This window comes from Pleurodeles waltl, chromosome 7 (genome assembly GCF_031143425.1).
Source record: "Pleurodeles waltl isolate 20211129_DDA chromosome 7, aPleWal1.hap1.20221129, whole genome shotgun sequence".
NCBI classification, from domain to species: Eukaryota; Metazoa; Chordata; class Amphibia; order Caudata; family Salamandridae; genus Pleurodeles; species Pleurodeles waltl.
Genome location: NC_090446.1, coordinates 1,253,886,748 through 1,253,911,605, shown reverse-complemented (window position 1 = coordinate 1,253,911,605; position 24,858 = coordinate 1,253,886,748). Strand labels below are relative to the sequence as shown.

At 41.6% G+C, this 24,858-nt stretch overlaps 1 protein-coding gene across 1 annotated transcript in view; it reads right to left on the bottom strand.

Annotated features, from left to right (window-relative positions):
- Positions 1 to 24,858, bottom strand: part of GAS7 (growth arrest specific 7) — a 1,110,982-nt gene that overhangs the window by 688,317 nt on the left and 397,807 nt on the right. Inside the window, exon 2 of the mRNA XM_069200411.1 lies at positions 5,044 to 5,164. Within this exon, the coding sequence (XP_069056512.1) occupies positions 5,044 to 5,164 (121 nt within the window). The remainder of the gene's footprint in view (positions 1 to 5,043; positions 5,165 to 24,858) is intronic.

The window sequence follows — 24,858 nt, the reverse complement described above, 5'->3', positions numbered from 1 at the left end:
TACACTTGGCTACATCTTCATGAACTAAGGGATGACAAAGACAGATGACGAGGTAATACAACGAGTACTTACTGGTAATCTTCTTAGTAAGAGTCCTTGTCTTCCACATCCCAGTACTTTTAACACCCCAACCCTTATCTCTTTTACGGAACGTGAAGCAGAGTGTGTTCCATGAAGCTTTTGAAAAGGTGAAGTTTTCGGTAAGGCGAGGGGTGAATTGTTAGAAAAAAAGGGAAGACAGGTTAAAAATTACCCATCACTTTTGGAGCTATTTATGCACAGGCACCTACATTTAACTTAACTGCCCCAAAAGTGTCAGTTGTAAGCAAATTATTCAGGTTCTGATTTGCAGATTCCAGATCTGTGTGCAGTTACACTCGTGGAGGGATATACTGATATAGTGGGTCTTCTACTGTTGATGTTTAAGGTTAAGGGAAGGATTTATGGGTGCTATCAACAAATGGGCAAAGATACCCATTTGGAAAGTAGATGCCAACAACACAGTTCCATGTTTTGGGATATTCACAAGCAATCAAAATGGTCTTTCCACCTCAACTCTACATGTAAATGTGTTCCCAAAATAATATGTTGTGAATATACGGATAAAGTGCACAAGTGTCCTGAACAAATCGATACAATATAGAGCAGGATGGAATTTCAATTGGAAAAAGAGTAAAGTGGAAAAGAAAAAAATAAGTGTGCTATGCTAATTAGTGCCACACCTACTACTGTGGATAACATGTCCTGAGTAATGATTGAACAGCAAGACTACACTTGCAAATCTGTAACAGACATAAGAGATCCATGAATACTCTTCGATTGTCTGTTACTCCTCTAGAAGTACAAACTGTAAACAACCTATTGGCCTAAGTCTATTCTGTGTAAATTTCAAACTTAATATAGGTCCTGTGAATCAGCCCAAATAAGCACTATGCCAGGTTCACAAAAATCTTTGTATATCCTAGCGTGTGTGAAAAGATTCTAGTCGGAAACAACAACTCTTGAGTCAAAGAACTGAAGCGTACTGTTTTTCTCACCATAAATTCCATATACAGCTTACAATAATTTGGATTGTGCAGTAAAGATTGGGGAGTTGTATGTAGAGCAATGGTGAAAGAAGCATCAGTATGGTTATTCATTCAAAACAATTAAAACACTAAGGATGTGTTTTTAGTTATTAAATCCCACCCTGAAAATAAACAAGAATCTACTTATAAAAAGGTCTGTATGTGTGGGCAGACTTGTAAAGGGTATGTTGCATCACGAATAAAATTTTATAAGAGTGAAGGAGATGAGTCTTATTCGTCTGAAGAAACGTTTTGCAGGTACAACTGGAAGAGAAACACATATTATATGTGATGATGAACACCTGCAATATTTACTCTTACAGATTTTACTTCCTGTGGACTCCTTTCGATGATGGTTAAGGAGACGAGAATTTGGATACAAATCTGGGATTTGTGAAGGCTTCCACACATACCCCCAGGGAGTTTTGTGAAAAACCCAAAGAAAAAAAAACCTCTGCACAACATACAGGATAATTTCAGACTTTGCAAAACACAATTGTGAATTATTTCTATAGTGATTACTGAATACTCTGATTAGTTTGTATTAGCTCTGTCAGAAGGTATAATGAACAGAGATTCTTTCATTCCACAAATATGGTTTAACTAGGCTCCCTGAAGTGCCTGTGATTGCAAAGGATTATTATCAGTCTTACAAGGTTATAACAATCTGGCTATATAACCATATGTATACTTGTATATAGCTAAACTTATATGAACCCACTCGAACGCAGCAAAGAACCCATTGAAGCTTAAGATCTGTGGCATATACATTATCACATCTGTTTATTTGGATTAGCACTGTTGATCCACACTACAAACCTTACCTGGGCATATATCTTTGAAAATAGATCAATATTTCCAATCCAGATCTTTATTGAGGATGTTTCCAAAATTGCTCATTTTATTATAAAAGTGCCTCCAGTGCCATAAAGCCGCTATGCTAAATGCTTAAGACAGACAGATTTATGATATTTTTGGCCCTAAATTCATACAGAACTCTTCGGTCCCAACATTTTAAATGATTATTAATTATGAATTCCAGTGGAAGATTAGAACCTCAACTTCAAATGATATTATGAACCATTATTTCTTGAAAATAACGTAAGCTACAGGTATTGAGAAAAATGCACATTTTTTTCTTCATCTGGGAATATAAAACTAAGATATGCCAGAATTGAATGAAAATCATTAGGTTTTGTACATTTTTTTGTTTTGTTCCAAGTATCCGTAAAAAGTAAAAAGGTTTTCAATTAGAATTTTATCAAGCACGATCAGTTCTATGTGTCAACAGAATGACCCTTACACTTCTGATTCAAATCATGAAATGCAATAACAAACCTCTCCCCCACCTCCACCACATGCAATTGGATGGGACAAACATATGAACCAAACACCTGGCATACAGACAGTGTTTGGTGGTATATCCAGTGCTTTACACATATGCAACAATGTCATAAAATGAATGCAATTAAATGTTTCATCATTATTGAAATACAATTCATCTCATGTTCTGCCCCACAGGAATAACCGTAGAGTAAAGGAAGTTTAGAAAATAGTGTATTTTGTGTGTGATTAGAAATTAATTCCAGGTCACACTTTATAGGAACATGTTTCATCTAGCCTCCCGTAGTAGCAAACATATTAATATACAATAGTTGTAACATGGTCATTAAGTTTAAAACCAATCCAGCCAACAAACTTGTTTTTTCTTACAATACACAAGATCTTGTCGAAACACTGGCAGCAAAGAAGAAGTACATCAGGAATCTTCCTTTTAATATGAAAATCTAGAAAAACTTAATTTGATTTTTACCTGGTAACAAATTATGATTGTGAGACCCCACAAATCCATTTAAGATTATTAAACTTGCCAAAAGTAGCTTTGTACTTTGAAAGGCATTGAATGGTGTATATTACCAAAACATATTCGAGCAAAATCTATTTTTACCACATTTTAAATGTCACTAATAAAATCCTCTTGAGTTTCTTAAACCCCTTGGTTTGGTAATCTATGGTTTTGAGTTTAATGCACATACTATATGTAAAATATTTTGTTGGATAGAGGTGGTGAATTATTACAACTGCATAACCTTTCTATTAACCTTTCTTCACTCCATCCCTTCTCCCTTGACAGCTGCAACCACCTCCACTTCTAGATAATTCTGCCCAGAGACAGCTTGGACCGCGGTTCAGTGTGGCTATGCGTCCACTAGTATTTCCATTTACATAGTATTATAGGGTGATCCTAGCACTGCCTTTATATTCAATTTTAAATTCATACTGTTCTTTAAAAACATTTTTTGAGTGCATATTTGAGTTTGGATGATTGGCTCCATGGGTAAACATTCATCAAAATTCTGCTCTGGGTCTTTCAGGGTTGTTTTGGCTTTGGTTTTCAATTTCCCAGATGAAGAGAACTGCTCTCTTGAGAGTTTTGTTTAACTCTATCCATTGCTCCCTTAAGATCGCCTGCTGCATTCAGCTGTTGTTAACAAATTGGAAGAGTAGAGTTTTTACTTTGGAACTTGGACATACATCTCTGTCTCCGTTTATTCAAGAGATATCAGTTCAGGCAATAGACTATGAAAGGATTTATGTATATACTTATACAAACAAAATAGAACATTAAGACCACATAAAATAAACATTTAAAAGATACATTCTTATCATAGGAACCTATTCTCGTTACCTGAGCACAATACCCTGTTTTGTCCAAAATCTCTGAAAGAGCCAAAAAGGTAAATTCTGTCCTATGGTCATCCATATGTGCCAAATAAATTAGTTTAGAATATTATTGAGTAACATAGCATGGTAAGGTCAATGGTAGGGGAATAAGCCTCCTATTGTCAAATATTTCTGACAATTTCAGACAAGCCAACAGAGGGTTTGTGTCAGATATTATAAAATACCAGGCATAATAATGATAATACTATGTGCACATTAAAGCTGATATGTACAACTCCACTGAAGAATTTACACAGTGCTATCCAGAAAACAACATATAGGACTATGCTTAAAGAGTATTAACTAAATAGGCTAGTAGTTTGTTACTACTGATATTGTACAAGAACATGGCAATAGGGTAAGATGCTTATAGTGCTAAAAGTAACTGACAAGGCAAAAAAGTTATGAGGGCCAGTCTGCCATGGGACATTGTTTTGTAAACCTAGAGCCTCCCTCCCATGTCCTAGGTGGAAAGGTTATGTAATCCACCCCTGTGGTTTCATCAAAGATAGTTTTGAACAGAGGTTGTCGTTTCATGAGTTCAGATGAAAGAGATAGATTGGCGGTACCATGTGAAGTCTGGGGGCGGGTACAAAAAGTCTTCTTGAGGAAAGAAAGTGGAAAGTCTATTTTCTTGTTTTAAGTTAAAATTGCTTATTTGGGTAGGCAAAAGTTGATTGCCAAGGAGATATCCTTTTCTCAGATTACTTTACTTTTGGATAGAAGGGTGAGCATCATGTGATATGCCGGGGAGGAACTAACAAGGTGGTTACCATGCAGTGGATTGGAGGGAAGGTTTCTATTACTCAAGGGTAATTACTGAGATTGACAAATAAATAGGTAATGTATAGGATTATGATGTCCCAATATGTGTATTTTCAGTGTTTTTTTATATATGTACATTTGTATTGAATCTGTATCCAGTATGTAAGTTGTCTTAGAATGTTTGCATTACACATTGATGAACTGAGAATGTTTTTATGGAAAGCACAAAAAAACAAGGCCACACTTTAGCATTCAAATGCACAAAGTATTTGTTAAGATTATGTAAAATGTGTTGTGACTTACATCACCACTTGAAGGGACTGTCAAATGACAGGCTTTAGAAAAAATGCAGGCTCATGTTAAACACAAATAGCAATACATATGAAGGTCAACATGAATACATGATACTTGATTGACAAATTTGTTTTGAACCTACTCCTTTCCTTACATTTGACTCAGCGCCTTTTTGAAAATCAAAATCACCTACCATTGGTAAGAGTGTTGACGTAGTATCTTCGGCCCTGGTGTGACATATATGACTGCCATCCCTGAGGAAGTGGGCCAAGTGTTGAATCCTCCACTCTCTGAGTGTTAATCATGCCAGGCTTCTGAAATAAATTAAGCATAGCAATAAGGACAAAAGATTGCTGGAAAGTGAAATAAAAGGCAACGCTACCTAAATAAACAGCTTTTCAAAATAATCAAACAGTAGTCTTACTTAACTAATAATTTAATTAGTACAGATGCTTAAATATGGCTGCTAGAGTAACTGGACTTATAATAAGCAGCAGCATATAGAATTTTCTCCCAGTCCCAAATCCATTTTTATGGACTGCTATGCAAAGTTACATAAACATTTGTACACCTCAATGAACTTGGGATTGCAACACTAGATCAATACTGAATGTCACAACCACCTCTTGTGCCCTCTGTACTGTGGGTTGTGTGCACAGGGCTCATGTTCTCCCCTGTGACATCTCACAGCCTCCTGCAATCCACTGATCCCCTCCAAAGCTCTTCACCCCCATGAACCTCCTGTATTGTTGCTTCCTCTGGCTGCTCTCTTGTAAGAGTATCGCTGGTTTACCAGTTAATTAGCCCCATCCACCATTACCTATTGCTTGTAACTATTAAGGCATATTTGTACACCTGCCTTGGTTATTGACAACCCTATCATCAGGAAATACAGTATGAACATCGTCTTATACGCTGATGACACTCAGCTGATCATCTCCCTGACAGGGAACCCCTAAACAGCCAAGAAGAACTTCAGGGACGGGATGGAAGCAGTTGCCCCCTGGATGAGGGAGAGCTGCCTTAAACTGAACTCCACAAAACTGAGATCCTCATCATGGGACCTTCCTTCCTGGTGGCCCTCAATACTCGCCAGACCCCCTAACCCTCACAGACCACACACAAAACCTTGGCGTCATCCTCGACCCAGTGCTCACCATGACCAGACAGGACCACTCCGTCGCCTTCACCTGCTTTTACACCCTCCGACTCCTACGGAAGATCTTCAGATGCCAACCGACTGCCGAAAAACCGTGACACACCCTAATCACAAGTAGACTTGACAACGGAAACACCCTCTGTGCGAAACCTCCAAGAAGAACCTGAGCAAGCTGCAACAAATTCAGAAAGCTGTCGCCAGACTCGTCTTAAATATTCCCCGCCAATAACACATCACAGAACAACTGAAAACCCGCCACTGGCTCACTGTCAAGAAGAGGATCAACTTCAAACTCCTCGTACACGGCTACAGAGCCCTTCACAACAGCTGACCCAGCTAACTCAACCACCACATCACCTGGTACTCCCCTTATAGACCTCTCCGCTCATGCCAGCAGTTACTTGCCAACGTACCTCACATAAAGAAGTCCTAGGCTGGAGGAAGATCTTTCACATACCGGGAATCAATAGGTTGGAACACCTTACCTCCTCACCTCAGACAGTCACCATTGCTGCATCAGGTCAGGAAGGACCTCCAGACCTGGCTCTTCAACTGGTCTCTGAGGACACATCCCTCAGTGCTTTGAGACCCTGTGGGTGACTAGTGCGCTCTAAAAATATATGATTCATTGATTGATTGAAATGTTATGACCTATTGACTAACAGCTAATGCTTTTTGGTTGTGGGTGTTTGGTTTAATTGACTCCAACTGTCACTTGCACCTGCCATCTGCAAAGGTCACATCCGTTAGGTTAACATGTGCTTTCTCCCATTGTAACTTTGCGGCCTTCCATGTGAGTCACGTGCCCTCTGGAACATTCTCTCCCATTGGGTTTTAACTTCCCCCGTCTGAACCTGAGTCAGGACTTGGCCTCATTCCAGGCCTGAGAAAACATCTTCCCTGCACTCACCTTCAGAGTGTCCTGGAACCTCCAGCTATCTAGTCTTCCAAGCCTTCCTGTTGAAACCCTTGATCCTGACTCTGTCAACTTCTCCAGTGACTGAGTCCAGAGCAAACATTCCACCTCATCTTTAGATTCTTGCTCCTCAGCCTTTAGCCTTTCTCCGAATTCTAGTTGTAGAATCAAAGAATAGGCTAAATACTTGATTTTCAGGTTAGTGCACACTAACCCTTAGTTAAGTTTTTAGATTTGTCTGAGACTGAGTTTCTTCAAAGTCCTAAAACATGTTCTAGGAAATCAGACATTATGTGTTTCTACGTCTAGCACTCCGGACACTTTACCTCATTGGCGCTCCAAACTTTGACTCAGACCTGAAGGTCTTCATGTTTGTATTTATTGACAAGTTTTGTATTAAGAACATGAAGGCTTTGGCACACAATCTATACCTCCAGGTTTCAAACTGTACATTGCTATTTTAGACATTCTGCAGAGTTCCAGAAAACTATGGTAATTATTTTGAATTTTACCTGCTCTCCAGGTGTATTTGTGATGAAGTCTATAAATGATGTTGCTGTAAATAACTGTGTAAACAGCGTATGCTGAGACCTGTTAGTAAACAACCTTTCTTGTTGTTTCTAGTGCACCACATCGTCATCAACACCAAAAGGTCTAGGTAGTACAGACCCACCTGTGCATGTTGCAAGGCAGCAGAGCAGACCCAGTGATGCAAGTCTATCTTTTTCTTGTATTATGACAGCCCCTCTTTCCCCTTAAAGGCAGTAAGTGAATTAAAGCTGTGGTTACTGGTTTCATTCGCTCACCCCAGTGGGATTAGAGGTCCAGCATTGTCTCTGTGGTTGGAATAAGGTGAGTGCATGACAAAGACTTCTTCTGCAGGAAGGTCCTCTGGAATATCTTCCTTGACTAGCATGTAATGAAGGTCATTGCCCAAGTATGGCCAGAAAGAAAGCATGCTAGACTAACTGCTGAACCAGGCACATGTAGACTACAGAATTAACCACCACCTTGCCTGGCACAGCCCTTAATCCTTCTGATGTGCATAAAATGAGTGGCAGTAGGTTGTTGATTACTACTCAAGAGACTTGAGACAATTCAGGTCTGTGTGCTTCAAATAGTTCTTAGTGTAGCACACTAGTAAATTAATCCATTTTTCCACAACCAATCTGTTTACACAGACTTGATGGAACAAACTTTGTCAAGATGTGCAAATCATTGCCACAACAGGAGAATAAAAAGGAGCTGGTATCATTCAGTCTAAAAAGCCTTCTCAGTTAAGTATTCAGTTTCATAATCAAAATCTTTTTGTACAAAACCGTACCTAACACTGTTACCTTTGTACTCGATGACACTCGTGGTCCTATGCTCAAGAATGCCCTAAGCTCAAATCACAATCTACAAATCATTATGCCTACATTCAAACGCAATAAACAGAATGCAGATCCATCGGTTTCCAAACCTCATAACCTTGAAATAGCCTCGCCAAAAACATAATAGAAACCAGCCTATCCTCCTCAACTTCAGCAAGGACCAACAAAACGTCCTCTTCTCCTAACCCTGAAATCACTAAAGAGGCAAAGACACTCAGTGATACAAGCCGGGAACTAAACCAGGTTAGAAGAGAATATGTTTCACAGTATACATTTCTATACAAAAGTCTATATCCATATCTGAAAGAGAATTTGTTTCATTTGGCTAAAAAATAAAAGTTGTCCTAGCAAAGGGCAAAAAGTATCAAAGAAGCAGTTTAACAAGGAAGAAAGACTCTGCCTTGAAAGCTGGGCATCAACTTCCTCTTCCAGCATTATGATGGAGGTTTAACAGTCCTGAATAAGAACTATTGAACATGCCGTCCATTGCCAGGTTTAGGTGAATTCATAAGACACGAGGCTGAGGGCCAGCAGGTTAACATAGTTTAAAAGACCAACATTAACATTGTGTCCAGATTAGCAAAATCAGGACAGAAATTTACTTTTAGTACTTTCAGATTGCTTGTGTGTTGACATGCTGTTAAGCATTATTAGTTTCTTCATAGAGCAAGAGATCGAAGATTACCAATTTCCATATTTGTGATTTGCTTGTGATGTAAACAAACCCTTAGCATCCACCTGGCTACACCAAAGCCAAAAGCAATTTCTTAACTCCACTACCACGAATAATAGCCAATGGCAGAGTATTACTCCTTAGACACTGGCATTGATAGAAAGTTGGAAAGAAGAAACGTTAAAGAGACTGGACTAATTCAAGACCGCCCCTTTTCCCGTAACTCCTATTTTGTTTAACAAGCTTAATAAAACGTGTTAGTCATTCATAAAAAACTGTAGTACATTTCGAGCCATTTCCTTCTTTAATCGAGTCCATCCATGATTTCATTCTGTTCCACTCATTAAACTGCACGTTCCCTCCCACAACGAGTTCAGAAAACAAGCGAACAGAGCTGGTGTTCAGAAAGAAACAATGGCGCGCTTTACAACATTCCGCGCATAGCACTTCAGCCTGGATGTTGAACGCGTGCCACAAGTCCACTCAGCAAACACCTACACAAGTTTTTACTCTTGGCTACAGCTCTGCAGATGTTGTTGATGCTTCTCTGTCAAACAGCGCCCACGCGATCCACACAAAGATTCTGTATTGGACTCATCTATTAAACATCAGTTTTTTTTCTCATTTCCCTGCCTTCCAGAGGTTTTTCAGTGCCAGGTATGACGGGGCCACATAAGGGAAACACTGGCCCTTGCACAAGCTTTATTTTATTCTATCTGGAGTACAGTGAGGGCGCGGGATGCTATTCTGGCCTCTACCCACTCCAGAGGGGAGTATCATGCACTCCTGAGGGGAGTATCATGCACTCCAGAGGGGAGTATCATGCACATCAATTTGTGTAGCCAGGAGCGGCAACTGGTTTCGCCATGGCAATGCCCTTTTTAACTCTGGATTCAAGGGCCATGCATGAAGAAACAGAAATGTAGAGGGCACAGGGTTCTTTGAGACATGTTTACATGGTGTACTTTTCACTCCTTTCCTTTCTCAAAAAAACATCAGTAGCACACAGAGAAGCCTTTTAAGGCACTTACTGTGGGACAAAAGGTCAGTTAGGTGATTTCGTTGGTTTGAAAAGATGTGTGGTACCTGTAGGAAAGTGCTCCTTTTTGCATTGTCACCCGCCACACTTTTTGCCCCAAATGCTGATGGTTATGACTCTGCTAGAGCACTGGAGTCTGCTGCCTGGACCCCCATTGCCTGTGCTCTCTCCCAAAACTGTTAGGTTCGATTTGGTAATCCCAAACTGGCAAGGGCTTTACCTCCTTATAGGCCCCTAGTATATAGTGTGAGGGTTACCCAAGGCATAGGTGGCCAGGACTGCAGCATTATTTAGTGTCACTTTGGCCAACCCAGGCAAGCTACTGACAACAGGCCTACCATTGCACACTGCAGAAGCAGTGTAAACTGCTTGGCCTACACTGTGCCCTCACCGTGTGTGGCACAGTCAAATGCACTGCCTATATTTTATGTCAGACACCAGTAAGGTAGGCCTCCTCAGCCCAGGAAGCAGGGTACATTACATTACAAAAGTGTGGACATATAAGTGCAAGCCTATTCACCGTTGGAAATTACTATAAGTATTAGCAGTCCATAGGATCATGGTCTGTCAACCAGACACCCTCGAGATTGGCAACTCCATTATGGCACCACTAAATATGTTATGTTTGGTATCATGCAACATACCTTCTCACTCCTGACATGAATTTCATGCCTTAGGTGATGTGGCATGCACCTAGGTGGTGAACTTAGAGGTTGCCCACCTGGTTATCACAGCTTCACTGTGTTCTGGCTGACCAGCCAATGCTGTACCATGCCTGCTGCTGCCAAGATAAGATTTGCACCTCTTTCCAGGCAGTGTGATCACTCCCAGGAGTTAAGAACGAAGGCTTGGGCAGGAAGGAAGTTAAACCTCCCTCTTCCCAAGCAGGCTAGTGAATTGACACATCAAGGCCACAGCCTCAGTTATGCAACAGGGCTGACTCCTAGTGGAGGAAACAGTAGCCCCATGCACATATGCTCTTTGACAGGTGGGAAATTCAAAATTCAAGGTGGTATACAATCTTAGACCGCTGACCATTTCTTCAGAGTGTGCAGCTCGGTTTGTGCACTAAATTTAGTTTTATGCAATTTTTAGGAGTGGCAGAATAGAGGGTTCTGGGTAGAAGAAGTAAGCTACCCCATTGAATGTGGTTACCTCAGGGTCGGATTAGCTGCAGGAGCTAGCTGCCTATTGGCTACTAGCCTCCACACCCCTAACCCCCCTATATCTAGGATTTAAGGGAAACCTATGACATCAAAATCTCAGATCTAAACAACTTACTTCAAGAAAGGTCTAAGAGGAGCCGCTTGTCACTGACAACAGAACTTTGCCCAGAGCACCAAAGCGAAAGAGGGATAGTCTGTCCCTACGGCAACAGACTTGGATCTGCATGAACAACCCTCATCCTTGGCTCAAACTCAGCAATCCCAATAAGAGGGACCCCTGTGAAAGCCTAACACACCCTCAGTCTCCCCTGGACTAGTGGCACTAGTCACCTGCAAACTACAGATAAAAACAAACACTCACTGGATCCACAGAATCATTAGACATTGCGCTCTCAGTGGGAGGGCCCAAATACAGGTGGTCCAGTGAATTGTGGGAATTATAGTCTCACCTGCCTTAAAGTTTCATGCAGCTACGCCACTCCCCTGGGCCCACTGAAGCTCTAGAAGCTTTTAGTTGTGCTTACCAGCCTGGAGGTAAGTCTGTACAAACGACCACCACTCACACTTGATGCTGCAACCACAGGGAACGTTGTGAAACCTCCATCCAGCCTCAGCAACTGAGCTTCTGTTGTGTTTTTGCATCTTGTTTCTTGCAGCACTTTGTGAGCGGTAAAATCATCACAACCTGTGGCCACCATTTAGCACCATGGACATTCTGGACAACTCTGCACCCGGACTTCATAGGCTTGGAAAAATTGAACTGACTGTCATGGCCTGCTCCTAGGGCCCACACACCCTTAACCCTGCCAGGGTTCCATGTAACTCGACCTCAAAGTGGCAGATTGTCACTAGTGGTTTTTACCATTGACCGCAATGTTATATTTTTCATGTATTATTTTGCACTAATTTAATATTGCTTCTAAAATATGTAACTCCGACTATATATATGCTATTCTGTTCATTTTGATGTCTAAATTAAGTTAAAAATACCCTTTATTATTTTAAATTGGTGTCAGATTTCTATAGAGTAGTGTCAATTACTTATCACCCATGTTTGCACCCAGAAATGCTTAACACATGTTCTTCTAGTAAAGCCTGACTGCTCTTTGCCACTCTACCAGGACTGAATTAAGGATTTATTAGTGGGAATCGAAGGACCGTCTTTGGAGTATTGTGACAATATTACATGGTAAGCCAACCTAGCTATATCACCGAATATTCTACTTTCCTACAGTGCCACGTTTGCTATCCATGGCCATTTACTGAATCAACAACGTTAGGAAATTCTGCTTTCAATGGAGTCAGACCACTGCTCTCTCCTAGTCCGTAGGCACTTTGTAATCTATTGCAGTACTGGTGAACTTGAATTGCCGTTGTGGGGATTCTGCTATACAAACTGCTGTTTACCAAACAGGCTGAGAATTCAGAATGTGGACCATGGTCATCTACAGGAAAAAAATAATCTAAAACTGACAAAATAAATATATAGGTTTTCCCAATGGTGGTTGTCATTTTAAACTGTACATTGTACACGACCTTTACAAATGAACACAAAACTCCATCAACTCGGGTTTCCATTGCATGTTTGCAAAACTATCAACAAGGCCATAGTTATGTTTTGTTTTTTTCGTGATCCACAGAAAGTACCTTCACTACCACATTGGCAGGCAAACGCCAGATCAACTTGGAGATCTTGAACACAAAGCAGGGCAGAGGGTTGTGGAAGGCTGCCTTTAACAATTAGACAGTTTACAATCTTACTTGAAGTAAAGGTTGTCTGAGACAGATTTTCTGAAGAGGAACACTTCCCATAGTGTTTGAGAGGTGAAGACAATCCCCTCCTATTGCAAATTCGTATGACATACACCATCACATTTGTTAGAAGTGCTTATGCTGGGACAGAGATAGGAATCATCATTTGCAAAGATCACAAAAATGAAAGCCATAAATAGTTAGGATGATGGCTTTTGGGTCCAAGAAGACTGAGCAGTTTTCATAGTTCAGAGAAACTTAAAGTTTCAAAAAACTAACATTTTAGATTCGGTGCACATAAAGGACATTTTAGGCAGTTGCCTTATGTCACCACTAAAAAAGGCCACAGGAGAGTGACCGATTTCAATAAATAACATAAGGTCTTGTAGTTGTAGGAAAGAGAGCATCCAAATGGCAAAACATAATTTTGCCTTTAGAAAGTCCTTCCATCAGTGCTGGATACGTTACGAAGCTTAATATTACACTATTTGCCATTGTGATGCTATAGCTAGGCAAAGATAATGTGAGGTTGGACTCAGTGGCGTAGCTTGGTTGGTAAGACTGGGGGAGGGGGGCGAGCTTCAAATTTCCCAATAATCACGCTGGCAGATCATGGTAAAATACATTATTTGAGAAGCAGAGGATAAGGGGGCTAAATGGGCAGATGAAAGGGCTAACAGTGCGGATTGTTAGGGTTACTTAAAAGACAATATGTTGTAAAATCCAACAGTTTTAAGATTATCAGAATGAAGAGGAGCGAGGAAAGCATTTGTATGTTTTTTTGTCTGTGTGTGCATGTGAAACTCCTAGGTGAACTCTAACAGCCACGTCACCATAACAGACTGAAACCACCTGCACCCAATTATTTACTAGATAATACATTTATTAGGAGGGGGTGTATCACCCCAAACACCCCACCCCCTGAAGCTACCCCTGTTTGCTATAGGCAATCAGTCCCCTGGCTCAGGCTCGTTTGGTCTGCTGGTGTCTTTATCTTTTGTTCACTCACTCAAATGTTAATTCTCTTTTGCTAAACCCCTTTATTCTTTCCATAATCACATTTCTCAAATGTTCCTCTGATTCAGCTTCATGTGTTTGGCAAAGTGGATAAACCTAACTCTGATTTAGCACTAGAGATTCCCACCTATACAGTGGATATAAACTCCCTAAAATACCAAATATAACTGAAAGACTCTGTATTAGGTACACAAACATTTTGAAATGTCACAATCAAGCACTGTTGTGCTGTAGCTACATGCATGAACAAGCACTGTTAAAGCCAACCCGTCTTGCATTTGTGACCTATTGCTTTGCTAGTGTTTGTGGCTACCCTGCCATCCCCGATTCTGTGCAGCGTGGCTAAAGTAAAAAAAAAAAAAAAAAAAAAAAAACTGACGTGGAAGTCTGCATCACATGCGCATGCATACAAAATGATGCATTCCTTTCTTCCTTTTTGGTTACCAATCTAAGTTGAATCTGTAACATAGAAGCTGAAGCAGCACCAGGAAGATAAGGGGTGAATAGTAAAGCAATATGGGGTAAGGTGGGGGAAAATGCCAAAGCAGCATGGGAGGGGACACAGAAGCAACAAGGGAGATGGTGAATGCAACATCGGTATTGGTGGAAAGCAACACAGAGGATGCTGATGGAGGCAGCAATGTGGAGAAGCACACAGGTGAGCGCAAGTGGGCGGGTGGAGAGAAAGAGTTGGGCAACAGAGTGCAACACAGTACACAAGGGAGACAGCTTGAAAACCCATGCACTCTAATGGTGCTTTACATAAAACATAAAAGAAAAAGCAAGCAGTGGATTGCTGGCAAATCAAAGAGAATATAAGACACAATGCTCCATGGGAGAACAAACATAAGACTAACATGGTGGGACATGAATTAGAAATAGGAAAATGAGAGTGAAAAGGAAAGCTAACCAATGGAAAGTCACAATGTACCTTGCAGATGACGCATGCGCTGTCTAGTAGGCTCAACCTCAAAAATAGAACCCGAGCTGAGTGGGACAGAATGTATTGGAAAGCACTTTTCAATGGCACAGTGTCTCAGTCTAGTGAGTGGCACCCACTAACTTCTACAGTTCACCTACGATGATAAAAATCTCTAACAATTGGATCAAAAACATCTCCATCACAAGGCTGGAAGCTCAGGTGGGGGGCTATTTACATGCCAGAAGGTCTTTTCAAGTTCACCATTTTCTGTGATATCTGACAAAGAGTCAGTAATCCCACTGTCTGCGTAAAGGGTGCTTTAGACGAGGAGACATCTGTCTTCGGATACACCCTAGATTTCAGAGGGATCTGGAACACAGCAAGAGCAGACTCCAGATGGTGTGCAGACCTGGATGACTCTAAGGGCCATATGTACGAACACTTTTTCCCATAGACACAGAATGGGTAAAAACCTTTGCTACATCTGGCCCTAAGTGTGTGGCATTCCACCGATGATCCAAGTATCAACTCTGGGCAGCAGATCAGGCAGAGTGGGCAAACCCTAAGGGCCCTACCTTGCAAAGAGCATGGAAGGTAACTTATGAGACTGAGACAGACTTTCAGGGCAAAGACCAGAAGAGGGATCCCACCAACACCAAGAGCCTAGTTTCCCCATCCTCTCCCACCCGCTTCGGGAATGCAGTGCCCTGTGCTGTACATCTAATTGGCTGCAGTGATGGTTCGTGTGTGCGCTCAATTTCTATGTTTCAGGCCTTCTCAAGGTGGACTTTTACTGAAGCCCTGAAAGAAACAGTTGCCCTGCTTTTAGACAGAAGTGAAGGAATATTCTGAATTAGAAAACCGGAAGGTGAAGTTTAGTGCAAATGCGGATATAAAGCCGGGGTGACAAGTTTACATTTAATGAGCGCGAACAGGAGGGCAGTACTCACTGGCAGGGAGGAGTTCATACTATCCATTGTGACTGATGAATAACAACGTGTTCCGACCTGGCAATGGACCAAGAAGCAATACCCTCGTGCAATTCAATGAAATAGAAGGAAAGGCATATTATAGCTATTAACTGAGTAGAAGCTGCTGTTTCTTTCATTCTATTATAGGTGGAAACAACAGTTGAAATTCAATATTCTAGCCTCTGTGTGGCAAACATTCCAGGATCAGATGTTTCCATGAAAGTTTAACGAATGATTGAGGTCGGAGTTTTAATACTCAACGTAACTTTTATAATTGTTAATATTTGCCAGCAATAACAGTATGTTTGCATTACAATAATATAATGCCCATATTCTTCATTGTTAAGTGAAGGTGAAAGAAGGGAGGCTGTGTTTTCACCGCTATTTTTACAGGTTTTTGAAACCTAGAAAATCTGGAGAACACTGAGAGGACATACTCATTTTAGGAAATTCAGACTAGTGATTGGGCAATTAAATACTGCTGTATGTTTTTGAGGATGCTCCCATTTTGGAAAACAGTTCAAATAACAAGCACGGCTTGTTCAAGGTTACCCATCGTACAATAAAGAATAAATACCCTCATAAATATTCTCGTATAATTCTTAATGGTAGAAACTAGTCAGAAATAACATGGGCAAAATCAAAAAAAATTGCAAGTAGCATTTGTAGAGTGTAGAATCATAGCATTTAGTGAAAGTTGCAAAGTTCCATACCGTGCACGAAACGTCATCTATAGGTAAAAAGTATAGAAGTAATATATTTTGCAGAAAGTCTTTTTTTGGTAGTGGCAGTTCAACTTGAACTTGGCCTTAATTGTCACCTAAACAATCCTTGAAGATGGTAGCTAAAATCTCTTTACATCACCCGAGGGAAGTAAAACCTTCCCAGCTCGGATCAATGTCAGGACTCCCTGCAAGAGGATATTGTGCAGCATTTCTTGTGGCCCACTACAATACGGAGGTACATAAAAGGCGCAGGAAGGGGAAAATTAAGCAGGAAGTGAGGGAGCATACGTGCACTAGCCCCCTCAAGAGGCATAATGGGTGGCTACATTGGGCAGGCGGGTGGGCTTTAAAACAGGATGTGCAAGGCCTGAACGTCAATTCAAAAAAAGGACAAGTGCAGAGGAAGTGACCACAAATGCCATTTGACCTTTTTGTTCACAAACACACACTCACATGCTTCTACATGTATAGATAATCACATATGCACACTTGCTCTCACATAAACATTCTCACCTGCACAATCAATCAATCAACCAATCACAAGATTTGTAAAGCGCACTAATCACCCATTACGGTGAAGGCGCTGGAGGGTGGGGAGGGAGCTACTGGTCTTAAAGCCATGTCTTTAGGTGTTTCCTGAAAGTTAAGAGGTCTTGGGTCTGGCAAAGGTGGAGCGGTAGGGAGTTCCAGGTCTTGTCGGCCAGGTGGGAGAAGGATCCTCCTCAGGAGGTGGTGTGGCAGATGCGGGGAACGGAGGCGAGGGCGAGGCTGGCGGAGCGAAGGTTGCGGGTGGGGGTGTGGAAGGTGAGTCTTTCGTTGAAGTAGGTTAGGCCTGTGTTGTGGAGGGCCTTGGGTGTGTGGACGAGGAGTTTGAAGGTGATCCTCTTTGGTATTGGTAGCCAGTGTAAGTCTCTGAGGTGGTGGGTGATGTGGTGGCTGCGTGGGACGTCCACAATGAGTCGGGCGGATGCGTTCTGGATTCTTTGCAGCTTTGTTTGGAGTTTGGTTGTTGTTCCTGCATATAGGGTGTTTCCGTAGTCCAGTCGGCTGCTGACCAGGGCGTGGGTAACAGTTTGCCTGGTTTCGACGGGAATCCACTTGAAGATTTTTCAGAGCATGCACACATGCACAAAACATACATTTGAAGGAATGTGTTATTTACGTCAGCTGCTTGGTAGGGTCATATTCCAGATAACTGTACTCCATTTTTTATTACACCACTAGTGAATATTGTTATAAAAAATGACAAAAAACAAGGAGCAAAGGGTCACTAAATCTGGAGGGGCGTAGGTTAGTCAGTATGATTGGGGGTTGTTAGCTTCAGATTTCCCGACAATCACGCTGGCACATGATGGTAGAATCCATTATACAACAAGCAGGACACATGAGAGGGGCTTATGGGGCAGTGGAAACTGGAAAGGGAGAGGAATGTGTATTGGTAGGTGTACTAAGTGGGACAAATAGTATTATTTAGTGAAATAATCAACATTTTTGAAGACTTTCCAAACAGAGAAAGGGAGAGTGTGTGTGTGCGTTTTTGTCTGTGTGTGTAGAAATTGCTGGTGAAATCCAACAGACATCACCATACCCGACTGAAATCACCTGCATCCAACTATTTATCACAAGATACATTAGGGGGGTATAACACCCACATCCCACCCCCTGAAGCTACGCGCCTGTAAATATGCCATTATGCTAACATTTTGAACTTCATATTTCATGAAGCTCAGAAACTGATGTGGATCACTCAACTAGACATACCAAAGATGGTGCTGAGATTTTTTTTACAAACATAATTTTTCCAATTTATTTTTCAAATATATACTTTCCAACATTGGCGAACTTTACAACACTTGCCAAATTTTGGATAAAACTTCTTAAAGTATACAGAAAAAGTATCTCTTTCATATACTTATATATATATATATATGTATATATATATATATATATATTTTTTTTACAAATTCAACTACCTGCTTTTATAAACACAATATAACGTTTATGGCAGAGTAATCCTTTTCATTTAATATCGAACTGTATTCCAACCCCCTCTTGTTAAATGATAGCAATTAAGCAAATAAATCACCTTTAGGCTCAGAGGAAGTGAAGGGGGCAGTGTCCTGAACCATTACCTTCAAGAAATGTATTGTTTTACAAGGCTGCTAACAAATCGCCTTACTAAGCAGAATAAAATCATTAACTCCAAAGGTAGGCACAACAGCTAAAGACTTAAATATTAACAAATACAGAAATGGAAAGCCAAAACTTTAAGTTTTAAACATAATGTTGCCACCTATATTCCAAGTGGAGAAGTGTATTGGTTTAATAATATTGGACAGGTCTTCACTGGGACACCAAATCTCAAACAGTTGCTTTTAAATTCTTGTCTATTATTCCTGGGTCTAATTGTGGGTCTAAATTTATTTGAAGACATCAATAATACCTTTTGATGCTGGAACTTTCTCTTAGAAGCCTTTACTCATCTGCCTAGGTGCTGTTCAGAGAGAGAGTTGTGGAACAAAATAAAATGCATTTGTCATAACCCCGTTCATTCGGGCCATGGGGCAAGCAGGAGTTACTGGGCCCAGTCATGATGGTTGAGGCCTTTTGCTCCTTATGGCTCAAGACCAGCCCTACTATGGATCCTTCTCAACTGGACCAAGCACCCCTTCTGCACCTGACTCTCAGCGTCGGACGAGCAGTCACTGCTCCTTCCGGCAGGGGGGTGGTGCAGATTCAGGTCACTGAACACAACTAATAACTCAACAAGCAAGCAACAAAAAAAACATACATCAATGTCCAGTCAAATACTTGTTTTTAAATAAAAAACAATGATTAAATTCTAATTCTACAAATGACATTCAAAAGCAAGAACACAATCGCATTGAAGCTCAGGGCTCTCGTGGTTGTCAGGCCTCTCATTGCTCTGCTAACTAATTAATACAAAGGCTGCTTTAGCAAGGCTATTTATATAAGAGGAAGCAAGTTAGCAAAAAAATAAAACACTGAAAAATAGATTACAGTAATCCACTTACCTGAGGTCAGATAGGGAATAGTCTCATTTGCAGAACGTAGAAAACAGATAGTGGTCATTTCAAGTTCCTCCTTTCCTGCAAAGTGGTTATGGTAACTATCTTGGGGGAACTTTATTTGGGTGACTAGGTAACAGGTTTCTGTGCAGCAGACTGGCTGCTCACCACGTAAGAACTGGGACAGGAAGACGGACGAGGAGGTAATGATAACGTAGCAGGATATGAGAGGGCAGCCTGTTTGACTGGGAGGTGCAAGCACTACAGGGTCTAAGCCTAAAGAACTCATGGTTACCAGGAGTGGGTGATATATTCCGCTCCGCCAGTGGAATTGGCAGAATTTTGGCCACTTTGTGTTATGCTTATAATGTGACAAATTCCACCTACCACGCAAGCTCAAAAACAGTAAGTGAGATTTGGCATCCCCTAGTGTGATTTTCAGTTGCTAGGAGGGCACCCGGCAAGATTTCTGCAACACGGGTGGTCGAGACTGTTCGAGTTCAGAAAGTTGCCTCTCAAGTAGACAATCTACTTGAGGGGCAGCAAAATCAACTCAAGAAGCTGCTCCCTCTGGTGTGCCGTGTGGTGCTGCTTATGCTGATTTTTCAGCGCAGAACAAGCTCCTGGCGCTAAATCACAGTGTGAGCAGCACAACATACCTATTTTCGCCCACTTGCAGAATTCCATGGAATCTTGTGTATTTTTTTTGCAACTTTGTGGAATTCCACAGAGTAAGGCTCCATAAGTTCCACCCAGGCCTAAATTGGCTACCTTTACAGGTAACACAGCAATACATCATAAAAGGAGTGGCCTGAGGTGTGTTAGCTCAGGTCGGGGCTGTGACTTCTCCAACCCTGGCATTATGTCTGCACCTTTCTGCACTTCTGCAAGTCATCAGACACATTTATTGGCTTAGGCTGCTACTTGAACCATGTTTGAGCTGACTGACGTCTATTTATTATGCTAATAATGAATATAGGGCAATAACACCTATTACTCATTGGTAAAATAAATATAAGGGCAGAAAACAAGGAGGGTGAAGCCCTGGTGCACACTGCGACAAGCCATCATTCCAAATGGAATTAAAGGAATTTATATTCTGTAATGGCTACTGTTAGAAATGGGGTTTTTGGTTGGCAGTCAGGTTACCCTCCGTCCAAGCAAGAACCCTCACTCTAGTCAGGGTAAGTCACACACAATCCAAAATTAGCCTGTGCCCACCCTCTGGTAGCTTGGCATGAGCAGTCAGGCTTAACTTAGAAGGCAATGTGTAAAGCATTTGTGCAATAAATCATAAAATACCTTAATATAACACCACAAAAATACACCACACAGTGTTTAGAAAAATATATAATATTTATCTGGCTATTTGCAGGTCAAAACGATTAAAGATGCAATATGAATTTGTAAAGATATCACTGAAAAGTGATATAAAGTGTCTTAAGTCTTTAAAAAGTAAACAAAGTCTCTTTCAAGCACAAAGTACCTGGTTTCTGGTGGAAAATCTCTGCAAAGGGCCACAGAAGAAGAGATACGTGGAAAAATGGTGTGTGCTTCGATTTCTCCCAAGCACACACAGACTTGCGTCGTTATTTTTCACGCGGGGAAGTCGGGAGTCGTTTTCCGGCACGCGGACAGTCTCTTTCTATGGATCGCGGGGATTACCAGATGTCCCGGGTCTGTGCGTGGATTTTCCTGCTTGTTTTCCGGCTGCGCGTCGTTCCGCGGGGCTGTGCATCGAAATTTCACTCTCATGGCAGGCGTCGCGTCGATTGGAAGTCGGGCGGCGTTGTCCTTGCGAGGCCGTGCGTCAAAGTTTCGGTTGTCCCGAAGGGGTCACGTCGTTCAGCATCGGTGTGCAGCGTTTTTCTCGCCGCGGAACAAGATGTGAGTCGAAAATGTCGGCGCACAAAGCGTCCAAGTGAAAAAGAGAAGTCTTTTTGGTCCTGAGACTTCAGGGAACAGGAGGCAAGCTCTATCCAAGCCCTTGGAGAGCACTTTTACAGCCAGACAAGAGTTCAGCAAGGCAGCAGGCCAACAGCAAGGCAGCAGTCCTTTGTAGAAAAGCAGACAGGTGAGTCCTTTGAGCAGCCAGGCAGTTCTTCTTGGGCAGGATGTAGTTTCTGGTTCAGGTTTCTTCTCCAGCAAGTGTCTGATGAGGTAGGGCAGAGGCCCTGTTTTATACTAAGTTGTGCCTTTGAAGTGGGGGTGACTTCAAAGAGTGTCTAAGAAATGCACCAATCCCCCTTTCAGTTCAATCCTGTCTGCCAGAGTCCCAGTAGGGGGTGTGGCAGTCCTTTGTGTGAGGGCAGGCCCTCCACCCTCCCAGCCCAGGAAGACCCATTAAAAATGCAGATGTATGCAAGTGAGGCTGAGTACCCTGTGTTTGGGGTGTGTCTGAGTGAATGCACAAGGAGCTGTCAACTAAACCTAGCCAGACGTGGATTGAAGGGCACAACAAGATTTTAGTGCAAAGAAATGCTCACTTTCTAAAAGTGGCATTTCTACAATAGTAATATTAAATCCGACTTCACCAGTCAGCAAGATTTTATATTACCATTCTGGCCATACTAAATATGACCTTCCTGCTCCTTTCAGATCAGCAGCTGCCACTTCAACAGTGTATGAGGGCAGCCCCAATGTTAGCCTATGAAGGGAGCAGGCCTCACAGTAGTGTAAAAACGAATTTAGGAGTTTTACACTACCAGGACACATAACTACACAGGTACATGTCCTGCCTTTTGCCCACACAGCACCCTGCTCTATGGGTTACCTAGGGCACACATTAGAGGTGATTTAAATGTAGAAAAAGGGGAGTTCTAGGCTTGGCAAGTACTCTTAAATGCCAAGTCGAAGTGACAGTAAAACTGCACACTCAGGCCTTGCAATGGCAGGCCTGAGACAAGGTTAAGGGCTACTGAAGTGGGTGGCACAACCAGTGCTGCAGGCCCACTAGTAGCATTTAATCTACAGGCCCTAGGCACATATAGTGCACTCTACTAGGGACTTATAAGTAAATTAAATAGCCAATCATGGATAAACCAATCAATAGTACAATTTACACAGAGAGCATAAGCACTTTAGCACTGGTTAGCAGTGGTAAAGTGCCCAGAGGTCAAAAGCCAACAACAACAGGTCAGAGAAAATAGGAGGAAGGAGGCAAAAAGTTTGGGGATGACCCCTTCAAAAAGCCAGGTCCAACAGCTACAATCAACATATTACAATGGCAGACCAATGCTTTTGTACTTTTAGACGGTGCAGTTTGATAGAAACCTCATTGATGTGCAAGTGCCCACTACACGTTCCATAAGGTAGTCTGAGGGGCTATTCTCATTTGAATTACCGATGTTACCCCAATGTAAGTCTATACATTGCTAGAACCATTAGACTTAGTTATGGGTTAAATGGAGTTTAATATCATGTCAAAAAGAAATGGTGGTAGATATTTAGGATACTACCATAACAGTATTGCAGCAACTATTTTCTTACCGAGTACCTCCAAATCAAGCATTTGGTAAACTGGGTAAGACGACCTAGTCTGAGCACTACTTTGTCAGATGCTTATGTGGATAAATGCGCCACAACATTATCCTGTACGGATAAGCAAAATGACCTGACCGCTTCCCTCATCACACAGAGTTTAGGAACTATACAAGCTGCAGTCGAGGTGTGCCCAGTGATTAAACCTATACATGATCACAGTTAAACCGACGCCATGTACAAACCATACATGTGTCAAGGTCTCAGAAAGAAGAACAACTAGAATGGTATCACACTAGACTCAGAACAGAACACATCAAATGCTGAATTGTTTTGAATGCATCATTGGGAAACAACGCTCCAGTGGCCACAATCATTAAATTTAATTCGTCTAGGACAATATGCCCTGGGTACGCAGTGATAAACATTTAACATGCAACAAGTCAAAACTTCAAAGGTTATTTGACCTAAAATCACTCAACATGTAATAGTTTACTACACCGTGTCCTTCTACAATTTTAATACTTCCAGCTGGTTACTGTTTAAGTTGTATTTTTTTTTCTGCATCGATTATCAAGCATATTCCACAATGTGCATGATGTCCGCATAAAACAGCAATAAAGGGGCACTGAAAGTTCTGCCACAAAATTAGATGTTGGAGTAATCACAGTGGTTTCAAAGGCAACAGTTCAAATATTGAAGATTAGTGAATGAGAAAAACGCAATAACGGACAATAAATGAACAAGTGCTAAAAGTCAGTTCCATGACCTAATCATCCTTCCATTCATCACTTTATAATTTTTATCCTGAACCAAGCCCTTCACAAGAAAAACGATGTGCTCACTGTGTTGTTAAAATAATCTTCTTGCCGCTATCCGAAAATCAGCACCCGTGTCACAGGTTTAAAATTGCTCGAGTAAAACGGTGAACAAAACGCTAAAACAATACAAGACATCACACCAACCTTTTTCCGAGATTAGCCACCAAGAGTAAACGAGAAACATGCAGCAATGAGGAAAAAGCAGTGTTAGAACAAGAAGGCGTCCACTTACCTTCACCAGGAGGCATGCAAGTAAGAGACCACCTCGCCGGCCTCCGTGCGTGCACACACTGAATCAAACTGCTGGTTTTAGGAATGTTGTTCAGTAATATGTTTAATAGCTGATCATAGCCCCAAACAGGTGTGCCATTAATTCCATCTACTTAGCTGGTTTGTTCTGTTTTTCATTTTGTTTTTTAACTCGAGTTTCTGACCTCTGCCACAGCCTAAGGTCTGCTTAGCAGAATCTGTGTCAATGTGCTCGCATGCACCGTGTCCCCTCGGGGCACCTCCTTCTGTTGCGGGTCTCTCCTGATTTTACGTATACTAAGCAGCTACTTCATTAAATATGACACATTTAAAATGATTCCGGTCAGGCCCTGCTGCTGAGGAGTAGCTATGGATCAAAAAGTTAGGAGATGCAAAATTTGGTGGAGTGGCTAGCTCATCACTAAAGGGGCGTATGTCCCTTCCGTCGTCTTAGCAGTGCATTATACCCTATGGCATGCATAGTAAGGTGGACAGGAGACCCATCATGTGTTACTGAGTATCCATCTCCCACACTCTAAATAAGGCCCAAGCGTTACAACACAACATGCTTTGGAGCACTGCGCTGTAGTCTCAAAGCGCTTTCAAATAAAATCATATTTCACTATTTTTTTAGAATTCAAATTTGAAAGAAGCCATTTACACAAAATCATATCCTATGTGAAATGAGAAGCTCAAATCTGTCACCAGTTGCTCGG